The sequence below is a fragment of the Phoenix dactylifera genome, chromosome 6 (genome assembly GCF_009389715.1).
Source record: "Phoenix dactylifera cultivar Barhee BC4 chromosome 6, palm_55x_up_171113_PBpolish2nd_filt_p, whole genome shotgun sequence".
In the NCBI taxonomy this organism is placed as follows: Eukaryota; Viridiplantae; Streptophyta; class Magnoliopsida; order Arecales; family Arecaceae; genus Phoenix; species Phoenix dactylifera.
Genome location: NC_052397.1, coordinates 18,161,211 through 18,173,724, shown reverse-complemented (window position 1 = coordinate 18,173,724; position 12,514 = coordinate 18,161,211). Strand labels below are relative to the sequence as shown.

Here is a 12,514-nt window from a genome sequence, read left to right as displayed (position 1 = left end):
GCCGTGGGGAACTGCATGAGCAAGTGGTACGTAGAGACCACCGCACGAAGGGCGTTCAGTCCAGGTCGTCCGAGGATAGCGTTGTAGGCCGAGGGAACACGGACGACCAAGAACCCGAGTCGCACCGTGGCTTCTGCGGGTGCAATGCCCGCAGTCACAGGCAGCTCAACGACTCCTTCGGCCGGGACAGCGTCACCAGTGAATCCGATGAGGGGGGTGGATGTTTTGGGCAACAATTGTCTGGTCAAGCTTATTTTTTGGAAGGCCTCGTAAAACAAAATATCAGCTGAGCTTCCACTATCAACAAGAACACGCCTTATATCATAGTTTGCCATAGTGAGGGAGATCATCATGGCGTCATCGTGGGGAGTCTGAACCCCCTTTACATCCTCATCAGAAAAGGTGATTACATTACCGACCCTCTGCCTCTTTACGATGGCCGTCCCTGACGCTTCCGCCGAGCCCCCTGCGTTCCTCACGGACCGTGAGCAGCCCCCAGTGATAGTGTGGATCACGCCCGCAATGGGTCGATTCTGCTCCCGAGGCTCCGGAGGAGCCGGGTCGGCTGGACGCGGGTCCGCGGGGGACGTCGGTCGTTCACATATCGTCCGAGATGCCCCCGGCGGATGAGAGCCTCGATCTCGTCCCGAAGCTGGAAGCAGTCTTCGGTGTCGTGGCCGTGGTCCCGGTGGTACTCACAGTACGCCCGGGAGGGCCTCCTCCCAGGGATCTTCCGCATCTGTCTCGGGGCCGGGAGGTCCTCCCGCCCCTTGATCTCCATAAGGATCTGGGCCCGGGGAGTCAGGAGAGGGGTGTACCGGTTGAAACGTCAGGGCGGAGAACGAGGGCGTGGGGCGCCGTGGTTCCTCGCCGGCGTCGGGCTTCTGCGCCGACGCTGGGGCGTCGGGCTCCTCCTCTGGCGTGCCTCTTTTCGCCCTTTCTTCCCAAGTTTTGGAGGGATCTCGGCGGCCTCCTTGCTCCGGTGGGCGGCCGCCTCCTCGGCGTCCGCATACTGGTTCGCCCGGGACAACAGCTCCGGGAAGCTCCTCGGCAGGCGTTTGTCCAGGGAGAAGGTGAGTCTGCCCTTCCGGAAGCCGCGCTTCAGGGCTGAAAGAGCTACCTCCTGGCTCAGGTTCCGGACCTCCAGCGTAGCCTTGTTGAAGCGGGTAAGATAATCCCGCAAGCTTTCTCCCTCGTTTTGCCGGACATCAAAGAGGGAGTCGGAGACCAGTCGCCGTCGGCTACTGACGGCGAAATGGGTGATGAAGAGGCGAGTAAACTGGTCGAAGGACTGGATTGAGTTAGCCTCCAAGCCGGCGAACCACGCCCTTGCCGGGCCACGGAGGGTCGCCGGGAAGGCCTTGCAGAGGAGAGGATCTGATGCTCCGTGGAGGAGCATAAGGGTCCTGAAACTCTCGACGTGATCCCGCGGGTCTGCCGCCGCGTCATAGGGCTCGATCGCCGGCATTTTAAATCCCGGCGGATTCGGGGTCCGCAGGATCCTCGAGGCAAGCGCCGGCTGGGAGGAGATCTCCAAGTCGGCGAAGGGATCTTTGGAGTGGCCCTTCAGGACCTGGAGTTGTCGGTAGAGATCGTCCACCCGCCGGTCCAGGGAGTGCGACCGATGGGTGAGAGACAAGGAGCACCGAGAGGGGGACCGACTGGAGCGCGGGTTCCTTGAGGACTGGGGGGTCTGGGAACGCGCCCGGGCCCGCCTCTCGTACCCCGCGCAGCTCCGATGGGAAGGTCCCGGCAGAATGGACCGTGCTCGAGAATCTTCCTCGCGCCGGCGCTCCTCCCCATGGGAGAGGAAGGAGCGCGAGTTGAGGAGGACAGGTGAGCGCTCAGGGAGCAGCGGCTCCTGGGCCCGCTGCGGCGCCCGAGACATCACACCCTGCAGGTTCTGCACTGCCTCCGCGAGGGTGCGAACCTGCTGGGCTAACTGGTCGAACTGAGCGGCTTCGACCATCTGAATGGGAGGTGGAGCGGTGGAGTGTTGCTGAGAATGTGTTGGAGACGCAGCGGCCTCCCGGCCGGAGGCGCGAGAGGCCCCGCGACCGGAGGCATTGGAAGCTCCACGACCACCTCGCTGTGCCATTACGATCGCTCTGAGATTCGGGCCCTCCTTCTAGCGCCAACTGTTGCGGGATTTTCACCCCGGCAACAGCCTTAGTCCCAACCGAGCCGAGCAGAAAGAGACCGCGTCCCCCACGAGGTATTGTCCGCTTTGGGCGCTCCGGTCCGCGCGTCCAGCGCTGACGGAGGGAAACGTTTCCGGCCCGCGCGTCCAGCGCTGACGGGGGGATTGCCCTCACGGTTTTGTCCCACAAAAGGGCCCTCGTGAGGAAAAGGCTTCGCCCTCCTCATTATAAGGCACGGAACCTTTCCGCTCTAGCCGATGTGGGACTAAATTCAAGGCCCCCTCCCCCCCCACAACATAGCCCCCCCAGCGGGAAGGTTCCGGCCAGGTTTTACCCCAACGGGCCCCCACAGTCCTGGAGGGTAGTCAATGGAGAGAGGAGGCTGGCCCTTCCTCTAGCGCCATCTGTTGCGGGATTTTCACCCCGGCAACAGCCTTAGTCCCAACCGAGCCGAGCAGAAAGAGACCGCGTCCCCCACGAGGTATTGTCCGCTTTGGGCGCTCCGGTCCGCGCGTCCAGCGCTGACGGAGGGAAACGTTTCCGGCCCGCGCGTCCAGCGCTGACGGGGGGATTGCCCTCACGGTTTTGTCCCACAAAAGGGCCCTCGTGAGGAAAAGGCTTCGCCCTCCTCATTATAAGGCACGGAACCTTTCCGCTCTAGCCGATGTGGGACTAAATTCAAGGCCCCCTCCCCCCCCCACAACATAGCCCCCCCAGCGGGAAGGTTCCGGCCAGGTTTTACCCCAACGGGCCCCCACAGTCCTGGAGGGTAGTCAATGGAGAAAGGAGGCTGGAGGAGAAGGAGAGATAATAGTAGCAAGTAAAAGAATGCTCTGGAAGTTCTTGCTTACCCCCCTTCTCCCCCCAGCCGCCTATATACCAGGCTGGGGGGTCCTTTTGGGGGGTTGGTCATCGTGTAGCACGATGGAGCTGCCACTGACATGGCCGTTACAGGGCGTCGTGGGGCAGCACTGGGTACGGCCATGACAGGGCGTAGTGGAGCTCCGCTTTGTACGGCTGTTACAGGGGATCGTGGAGCAGCGCCGGATACGACCGTTGCTGGGTGTAGTGGAGCAGAGGGCCGCGGCGTGCCTCCGGGGAATAGCCTGTCGTTGTCGAGAGATGTCCGACTCGGGGTCGGGCTGCGGAGACGAAGATGTCCGACTCGGGGTCGGATTGCTGGATCAAGGGGCAGCCGACTCGGGGTCGGGCTGCGGAGCCGAAGATGTCCGACTCGGGGTCGGATTGCTGGATCAAGGGGCAGCCGTAGTCTTCCTGGGCGCGCGTGCCGGTCACGTGGGGCATGGTGGCTAAGTTCCCCCGTAACAATAACCATTTCGAAGAACACGACGAGGGCTAGAGTCTGGGTGATTGACGTTTGCTATGTTGTCCAAGGCGGAGAGCAGTTGGGGGGTGGATCTCGACTAGATCTCGCAGTTTGGACTATACCCTAGAGTGGCCTTATTCCTCTGGAAGGTCGCTTGGGGTAGGCTACCAACGAGATTCTGCTGTGCGGGAGGGGGATGGGTATCCACCGTTAGTGCCCGGAGTGTCAGACTGATGAGTCGTTAGACCATGCTATCTTCTAGTGCCACCGGGCCAGGAGGATCTGGAGGCAGGCAGGTTTCCCCATGGACCTATGGAGTCATGCGGCATACTTTCTCTTGGTACTCCAATGCTTGGCTACAGCCTCGCAACCAGACCTGAGGCAGTGCGGGCGATCTATACTGTCTATCAGATTTGGCTAGCGAGGAATGCATGGACCTTTGGCGAGAGGAGCTCCCTACTTGGGGTGGCGGCAGAGAGGGCGCAGATGCTGGCAGTGGAGGCCTCTGAAGCGATCTGCTCGGATAGACCTTTGACAACTCGGAACATCTAGGGTTCTACATCTGCTTGTGGAGCACCCCGTATGGTGTTTTTATCTGGGAGCCCCCACCTCCAAGTTTCCTCAAGGTCAACTTCGACGAATGCGTTTTGCAGGGCGGGAGGTGCGGAGGTATGAGCTTCGTTGTTAGGGGCCCGGATTCTAGGGTGATCGTGGCCAGGGGCTGCCAGTTGCTCGACACTTCGGTTCTAGCGGCAAAGTTGAGAGCAGCTTGGGTGGGATTAAGCTATATTCGATGTGCTTTGCTGGGGCGAGAGGTCCTTTTGGAGGATGACTCTGCGACTATCATTGGGTGGATTCTCCAGGCATCGGGTGGGGTTGGCGATTACCGCCCACTGCTGAGAGACATCCGGACTATGGTTTGTGACGGGACAGTGATCCAGACGAGGCATGTGTTCAGGAAGGCTAATGGGGCAGTGAATTGGATGGCTTTTTTTATTGCTGACCACTTTGAGGATCATCTATGGATGGATGAGACGGAGTTGCCTAATACTCTCCATGATATATTATTTTTTGGCTTTTTTAGGTGCATCCACATAAGCTATGTATGCGAAGAAAACGGAATCAAATAAAACCCGTTAGCCCCAAAACAAAAGAATATACGGGTTAAAAATAATAAATAGAGGACGAACCTGAACCGAGAATAGGCCCGCCGCCAACTCCCGTCGCTCTCCAGCAACGACGCCTCCAAAGATCGTGGTGCTTCTATCCTCCTCCAATGGCGATCTCCACGCAACTGGGTCTCTTCGCCTCCAATCTCTTCATCCCCCGAAGCAACCCCGCCGGAATCCGGCCTCGAACCGGCGGAAGTGCGCTGGTCTCCGTCCGCTGCGGCGGCCTGCGCGCCGTCAGCAACGATGAGAGCACCATCGCCCTCGAGCCGGACTTCGACACGAAGGAGTTCCGCCATAACCTCACCCGCAGCGAGAACTACAACCGCCGCGGCTTTGGCCACAAGAAGGCGACCCTCGAGCTCATGAACCGCGAGTACACCAGTATTTTTCCCTCTCAATCCCCTTCTCTTTTTTCCGAATTAGCGTTTTGAGGATCGCGGTTTTGTTAGAATTGGGGATCGGGTCTTTTGAATGGCTAATAAGGGCTAGGGTTTGGGGAATCGCAGGCGATGTCATCAAGACGCTGAAGGAGAACAACAACGAGTACACGTGGGGCGACGTGACGGTGAAGCTGGCGGAGGCCCACGGATTCTGCTGGGGGGTGGAACGGGCAGTGCAGATCGCGTACGAGGCCAGGAAGCAGTTTCCCGAAGAGAGAATGTGGTTCACCAACGACATTGTCCACAACCCGACGATCTGTAAGGTACAGGATAACCCATTGCTATTCTTTTTTAAAAGAGCAATTGGTTTTATGAACTTGGCAGTTTGCAATTTCCCCTTTTCGCCTGTCGAGGAAGTGATGGTTAAATTCTTCCACAGCAGCTCGGTTAGTGATCAGTATAGTCGATAAATTCCAATTCTAAGTGAAATTTACTTTTCAGGAATATATCCTGAAATTAGAGAATGAAAAAAAAAAAAACTTCCTTCTATGTTTTTTTGGTTCCTATGGTAGCAATTGATTAGAAAGATAAGCAATAACGTAAATTCTATATTAAGTTTCATATAATTGATATAACTTAATTATGTATATGTGCTAAATTAAAAAAATTTATGGATTCAATTTTTTTAATTATTTCTGATGTCACTTTGTTTCTATCTCAAAAAATAATATCTTAGAAGTTGTATACTATTATTCTTGTTTAGTTAGCATATTAACAATGAGTTTGTAAATTGATATCCTTGTAGGTCTTGCAAATTTTTCAAAGTTATAAAAGTTTCATTAATCTCTGTAGTGAGCCATCTCCTGTACTCTTTATTGTTTTTTATTATACTGAAGCAATTACTTTGATATGGCATAGAATCAGAATCCTTTCATGTTTGAAATGCAGAGGCTGGAAGAGATGGAAGTCCACAATATACCTGTCGAGAGTGGGAGGAAAAACTTAGATGTTATTGATCAGGGTGATCTTGTTATTTTGCCTGCATTTGGAGCTGCTGTGGATGAGATGTATACCTTGAGTCAGAAGAAAATACAAATTGTTGATACAACTTGTCCGTGGGTGTCAAAGGTATTTTTCTTTAGGGAGAGAGTGTGTCATTTGACATAGCTAGAGATTCATTTCCCTTGTTCCATATCTTTCATATAACTATTTAGGGCAACTTATTTTCCTGCAAAGGTCTGGAATACTGTTGAGAAGCACAAGAAGGGGGATTATACGTCAATTATTCATGGTGTATATAATCATGAAGAGACTATTGCCACTGCTTCTTTTGCAGCGAAGTATGTTATTGTGCAAAACATAACTGAGGTACTTTATGGCAGCATTTGATGGCTCTTATGATCATCTGAATGTTCACTTATAACTTTAGCTTAGGTGTAATGAAAACATTTCTGTGTCACTTGTTGAAACAGGCGACCTACGTTTGTGATTACATTCTTGGTGGTCAACTTGATGGGTCTTGCTCAACCAAAGAGGACTTCCTCCAGGTATGTCTGACATTTCACTCTAATTCATTTTCTGATTGTAGGAGCCTGGGAGGGTAAGGTAAGTTTCACAGAAATATTGTGCAAACATTGCAGAAATTTAAACATGCTATTTCTCTGGGATTTGATCCTGATGTTGATTTAGTGAAAATGGGCATTGCCAATCAAACTACAATGCTCAAAGGTGAAACTGAAGAGATTGGTGAGTTGCATTGGTTTGATGCTTTGATAATCCCATCAACGTTTTCATGCTTTATGCTGTTATCATCATTTTACTTTTTCAGGTAAATTGGTTGAGAGGACTATGATGCGTAAATATGGAGTAGAAAATATTAATGAGCATTTCATTAGCTTCAATACAATTTGTGATGCCACTCAGGTAATTCTTTGTAGAGGCTGTTAAGTTATCTGGTTCCTTTTATCTCCTACAGCAGATAGTGTGCAGTCATTCTACAATCTATTGTTTTTATGAAAATTGTGAGATAATGATCTGTCCTATGCTTGATCATGGGACATTATGTTTTTTTATATATTTTGTGAGTAGTGGGTTGTTAAGTTCCAGGCCAGTTCGTAAAAGAAAGACAGCTAATTCAGTTGGTTAAGCACTTTATAAGCATTTGATAAAATCTGTAACTTAGGTAAATCTTTGTGAAGGAATTAGCTGACATAGGACGGCAGGAGAGAGAGAGAGAGAGAAGAAGAAGAGGAGAGAGAAAAAGGAGGAGGAGGAGAAGGCAGAGGGAGAGAGAGAAAAGTAGGCAACTCAATATTTTGTGTAATCTTAATAATGTTAATTATAGTCTTAATAACAGTGATAGACTTATACACTCATCCCAAAATCCTAATAATGCAAACCCTAGACTAATTAGAAAATTAAGAAAAACCCCATCAAATAAAATAAATGAGGTCCACATAAAATAAATTTTGTAGTTGTATTTGCACCTAACATGTGTGCCTAAAATCTTTAATAATGGGTGGTCCCCCATCATACTCCCCTAGTTAGAAAGAACTCGACTCTAGAGAGTTTAACTGCAACTATCACTCTAGAGGCTCGGGGTCCAAGGCGCGAAACTTGTCCTCTGTAATGCAAAAAGCATTGGATGAAGGGTGACCTGTCTATTGGACAAGATCAAGGTCTACAGTGTCAGAACTGGTTGCCCAACGGCACAGGTCGGTATGCCCCCGTACCGTTCCGTGCCGGCCCCGTACCGACATAGTAGAGAAGACGGAGGAGAGGACGAACAAAAGAGAGGAAAAGAGAGAGAAGGGGGAGAGAGGAGGGCCGGCGGAGGCTGGGAGCCCGTACAGAGGAGAAAGGTCACCTTGTTTCAAAAGTTGCAAAAAAAAGAGGTTGGACCCTTGTTTTGAGCGAAACAGGGGATCCGGCTGCGGAGCCCTCCTCCACCTCCACGCGGCTCGCCGGCCGGCCTCCACCTCTCTCTCTCTTCCTTCCTCTTCCTCTCCCCCCCCCCCGCATGTTCGCTCTCTTTTTCTCTCTTTTCTTCTTTTTCTCCATCGACGGATTTCGTTTTTGTTGCCGGAACCGTCCCGGTCAGCCACTGGTACAGCTCAGTATGCTTCGAACCGTTCGATTCAGGATGGTTCGGCCGACGACGGACGAAATAATGATGGAAGGCGCCATTAGAAGAAACAACAACCTCATCATGCAAAAATTGCCTCATCTCATCTCTTTGCTGAGGAAAATATGGCACTTAAGGAACTGAAGTGGCTGCATGAACATTAGATGGCAAAGGAATAGGCTCAAAGATGTCTCGATAAGGTGATAAATCCTCCACGATGAAAATAGGACTAATATTCATATGACTAGGTAAATCAAGTAAATATGCATTAGGTTTCAGTTTTCTAATTGTGGAAAATGGGCCAATGGCTGGGGTATGCAATTCTTGAAGGAATGTTTAGATAAATATTCTGAATGAATGCGAACCATGATATTATCTGTTACATCCTTGGCCCTACGTTGCATATCAGCAGCAAGTTTATAATCCTTATTGTTCATTGCAATTTTGTGTCTAATCTCTTTATACAAATCATGAATATGTTGGGCAAAATTTTCTGCTGATTCGGGAATATGGGTATCGGGTAGCAAAGGAACAAGATTAATAGGGGTATAGAATTGGTATCCATAAATACACTCAAATAGTTTCTTATCTATATATCTATGAACAGAATTATTTTGAGTGAATTCAGCAGTAGGCAGCACTTTCTATTTATCTCCAACAACACATCTAAGCAAATCATGTAAACTACAATTAAGTGCTTCAATTTGACCTTTACTTTGGGGGTGGAATGCAAAGGAAAATATCAAATTAGGACCCCACAATTTCCAAAGTGTCTTCCACATATAACTACAAAACTTAACATCCATATCAGATACTATGGAACTAAGTAACCCATGCATCTTGACAACATCTCTAAAGAATAATTTGGTATCATATATCTTACTACATGGAATGAAATGTGCCATTTTGGAGAACCTATCAACCACAACAAAGATTGAATCATGGCCTTGGGCTGTTCTTGGTAATCCTAAGACAAAGTCTATGTTCAAGTATTTACAAGGCATGTGTGGCAGAGTCAGAGGGGTATGGTATAAAATCCGGTATTTTGTTTCTTGGCTTTAGTTAGCCGACAAGTACAACAACGGGAAGCTATTCAAGTTACATCTCTCTTCAATGAACGCGAATAAAATCTATCCTCAACTAGCAATGGTCTTATCCTTTCCTAAATGACCAGCTAAACCTCTGGCATACGTCTCTCACACTAACTCCCTAAGTGAAAACACGGGATGCATAACCTGGTAGCTCTAAATAGGTAACCCTCACAGATAAAGAAGTTAACATACTCCCCTCGGTTGCTACTACTAACCTCCTAACAAATCAAACCAAAATCAGGGCAGACAAGATGCAATTATTTTCATTTGTGTGTAAATTGCATCCTCTCTTATGGCTGCCATTGTTGAGTTTCATTATACATGCATTACATTAGGCAAGACAAGACGCAATGTACAAGCTGGTCAATGAGAAACTTGATCTCATCCTGGTGGTTGGTGGATGGAATTCCAGCAATACCTCACATCTACAAGAGATTGCTGTGCTCCAGGGGATTCCATCTTATTGGATTGATGATGAGCAAAGAATTGGACCTGGAAACAGAATAAGTTACAAGCTAAATGTAAGTTTTAAATTAATAAGGCATGGATTGCATATTTATCTACTCCTTTTACTTCCTATTTTTTATTATTATTATAGAAAACATTTTTCTGTCATTAGTCTGTAAGTCATAAAGTTGTCCTTTTTCCTGTGCAGCATGGGGAGCTTGTTGAGAAAGAAAGCTGGCTACCTCTGGGTCCCATCACAGTTGGAGTAACCTCAGGTGCATCAACACCAGATAAGGTAACTAAATTTTAAAATTCTAGAAACAAGATTCATCGTTTAGGGTGTGATAGCATTGAAGCTCTTCCATTTCCACTGCATGGTTCCATTTCATACATTTGTGACTTGAATAGTTTGACCACCAATTGAACATTATAGGATGATCCCTGGTTGATGTTTGAATCCTGACAAACATCAGCTCTAGCTCTGCTAATCAATCTGACAAAATAAAACTGCAATAGATGCAAAACAGAGAATATGCATCAATCATAAAGGCTGTAATCTGGATATGTTCTTCAAAAGAATAAAATTATTATAAGACATAATACATAATATAATGCTTAAACTATGTAACCAGTAAGTTGGGTCCTGTTTCTGTCAACCCCAATTATTCTTTTGCCAATTTTTAGGAGGTTGATATCTGGATGGTAGAACTGGAAATTGCTGTCAAAACTATGATGGCTTCGACTTATTCATGCCTCAGAATCTCTCAGCGACCCATAAATATCAGAGTTCAAGCTTGGTTCATGGCCAAGCTCATCTCATTGACATTTCTGATCCCTAGGTAACCGAGGAGTAGATAAAGATGCTACGATAACAAAAAGGCTTCCTAAAGTTCAATGCATTTTCTACTAGGTATTGAAAAATATGTTCGCATTTATGTCATTGGACTACTCGGATGTATATTTTCATTGGGTGAGTCATGCATGTTGCATAATTAATTTGTAGGCTTACATCAGGTCACCATGCAATATGGTTCGTTTGATGAACATGGCTTCCAAACAATTAAGGTTGCCAACAGCCAACAGCCATCCCATCTTATTTACAAGGGAATATATATGAGATGTTGACTTTAAGCATCTTATTGTTGAATAATAATTTTGGAAGAATCAGTTATATTAGTCACTCTTATCTCTCTCTCAAAAAAAGCTTATTTTCAGATTTACATGATCAGAGAGAATGAGAGACGAGGTTCAAAGGTTTGAGGAACTTTGTATTAAGTTTATCTCATCAGTTTCTTATGTTAAGCTGTGTAAAGTAATTTAGGCTGAAGGTCAGAGATTTTAAGGAAAGGGAAATCTTAAAGGCTTGTGGAACTCGTATGGTCATATATGAGGATAATGTAATTCCTTTAGGTTGAGGAGCTGGAGAACCAAAGATTCCCCGGATCACCTGGACTCCTCTGCCGGCCGCGGCCGCATGAATATATTTTTGTTCATGGAAAAGCCAAAGTCCTGCAAAAATATCATAGAAGTTTTGGGTCTAGGTAGTCAAAGGATCATTCTATTGTGCAGCTTCTAGCTAGAACCTTGTCTTCCTCACTAGTTCGATTCTTTCTACCCTGTAATCTCAGGATTTAATGAAAACACTTTTGTTGTTTAGGCCTGTGAATCCAGAGGATTGCAGTCTGTTTCATTTTTCAACTGCTGTTCATCGTTGATATTGTAATCCAATTTGACAGCCAGTAGAGAACGATTTCACTACCCTGCTTGCTGGTTCATTTGTTTTCGCGTCTGGCTTGCACAGGTCATCGAGGAAGTCCTTATTAAGGTATTTGAAATCAAACGACAGGATGCCTTGCGGTCGGCATGGTTTGAGGGAGGAGCTGGAGCTCTGCAGGATTTGGGAAGCTAGCCGAAGCAAATGGTGGCACCTGTGTGACATCCTAGATGGAATGCCGCGGTAGCACCAGACTAGCATTCAAGTCTTTTACTTTTTGCTGAATATGTATTTGGTCTATATTGTACAGATCAAGGTATTCACAGCGATCAATTTATACAAGCTGCACTGACCTTTCACAGAATTGGATAAGGTAACCGAGCAAATGTTAAGATACATTTCACCAATACCTTCTCATCTGAGTAATGTCCGCTGCATACGATGATCTGGAATATTTTGATCATGTTTGATAGGATCTAATAGCTAAGCTGTTTTGCTGCAAGGTCATCGTTATTTTTTTAATTTTTTCGTTTTTACAATGGCGGTGGAAGCGCCTCCATCATCTGCTTTCTAGTTCGGAACCTCTCCCCTGTGCAGACGTTGGGGAGAGGAGGACCAACCTGGCCCATGTAAATTTAGATATGGACCGGATTGTAAGCTGCTCCGGTTGCTCTCCATAATATATTATTTTCTAACTTTGTTGAATATATATATATATATATATTATAGACATACGTCCATTTTATTTAAAAAAATAAAAAGTAGATTTAGATGTAGATTTTCTCAAAAAAGACATATTTATAGAAAATAAAATATTATAAAATTGTGAAGGAAGATCAGCTGTTGAGGTTCATAGAGTTGACATGTCCTTAGTTTTCTATGGTTTTTACTTTTCCGTTTTCAAAAAAAAATGGAAACACAAAATCTATTTTTATTTTTTTCAGATTCCTTGCAACATAAAATAAGTTGAATTTTCTTTTCCTTCTTAACAGCAGCAGGAAGAAAGAATCTGTTGCTTTCCAACAGCAGAATCTGTTGGATTCCGAAGGAAAGATCCCTCGCATTCTTACGTTTAATGACCTGGCTTCGAAATCTGTTACAATTATATTTTTCTCCTA

The 12,514-nt window shown here is 47.2% G+C and overlaps 1 protein-coding gene across 1 annotated transcript; it reads left to right on the top strand.

Moving 5' to 3' along the window:
* The first annotated feature begins 4,634 nt into the window (after positions 1-4,634).
* LOC103707496 (4-hydroxy-3-methylbut-2-enyl diphosphate reductase, chloroplastic-like) lies at positions 4,635-11,859 on the top strand. Its single transcript, XM_008792005.3, has 10 exons — positions 4,635-5,021; positions 5,147-5,343; positions 5,969-6,148; positions 6,257-6,388; positions 6,493-6,567; positions 6,661-6,766; positions 6,849-6,943; positions 9,571-9,756; positions 9,891-9,977; positions 11,484-11,859. Exons 1-10 carry the CDS (start codon positions 4,745-4,747, stop codon positions 11,589-11,591), a joined length of 1,443 nt encoding a protein of 480 aa, XP_008790227.2. The 5' UTR covers positions 4,635-4,744; the 3' UTR covers positions 11,592-11,859.
* The last annotated feature ends 655 nt before the right edge of the window (positions 11,860-12,514 follow it).

What these genes read in the sequence shown, in the direction of transcription:
- LOC103707496 (XM_008792005.3), top strand. Translation starts at nt 4,745, where the DNA reads ATGGCGATCTCCACGCAACTGGGTCTCTTCGCCTCCAATCTCTTCATC. An exon ending in TTGTGCAAAACATAACTGAG is followed by an intron (nt 6,389 to 6,492) that starts GTACTTTATGGC and finishes TTGTTGAAACAG; the next exon opens with GCGACCTACGTTTGTGATTA. An exon ending in GAATAAGTTACAAGCTAAAT is followed by an intron (nt 9,757 to 9,890) that starts GTAAGTTTTAAA and finishes TTTCCTGTGCAG; the next exon opens with CATGGGGAGCTTGTTGAGAA.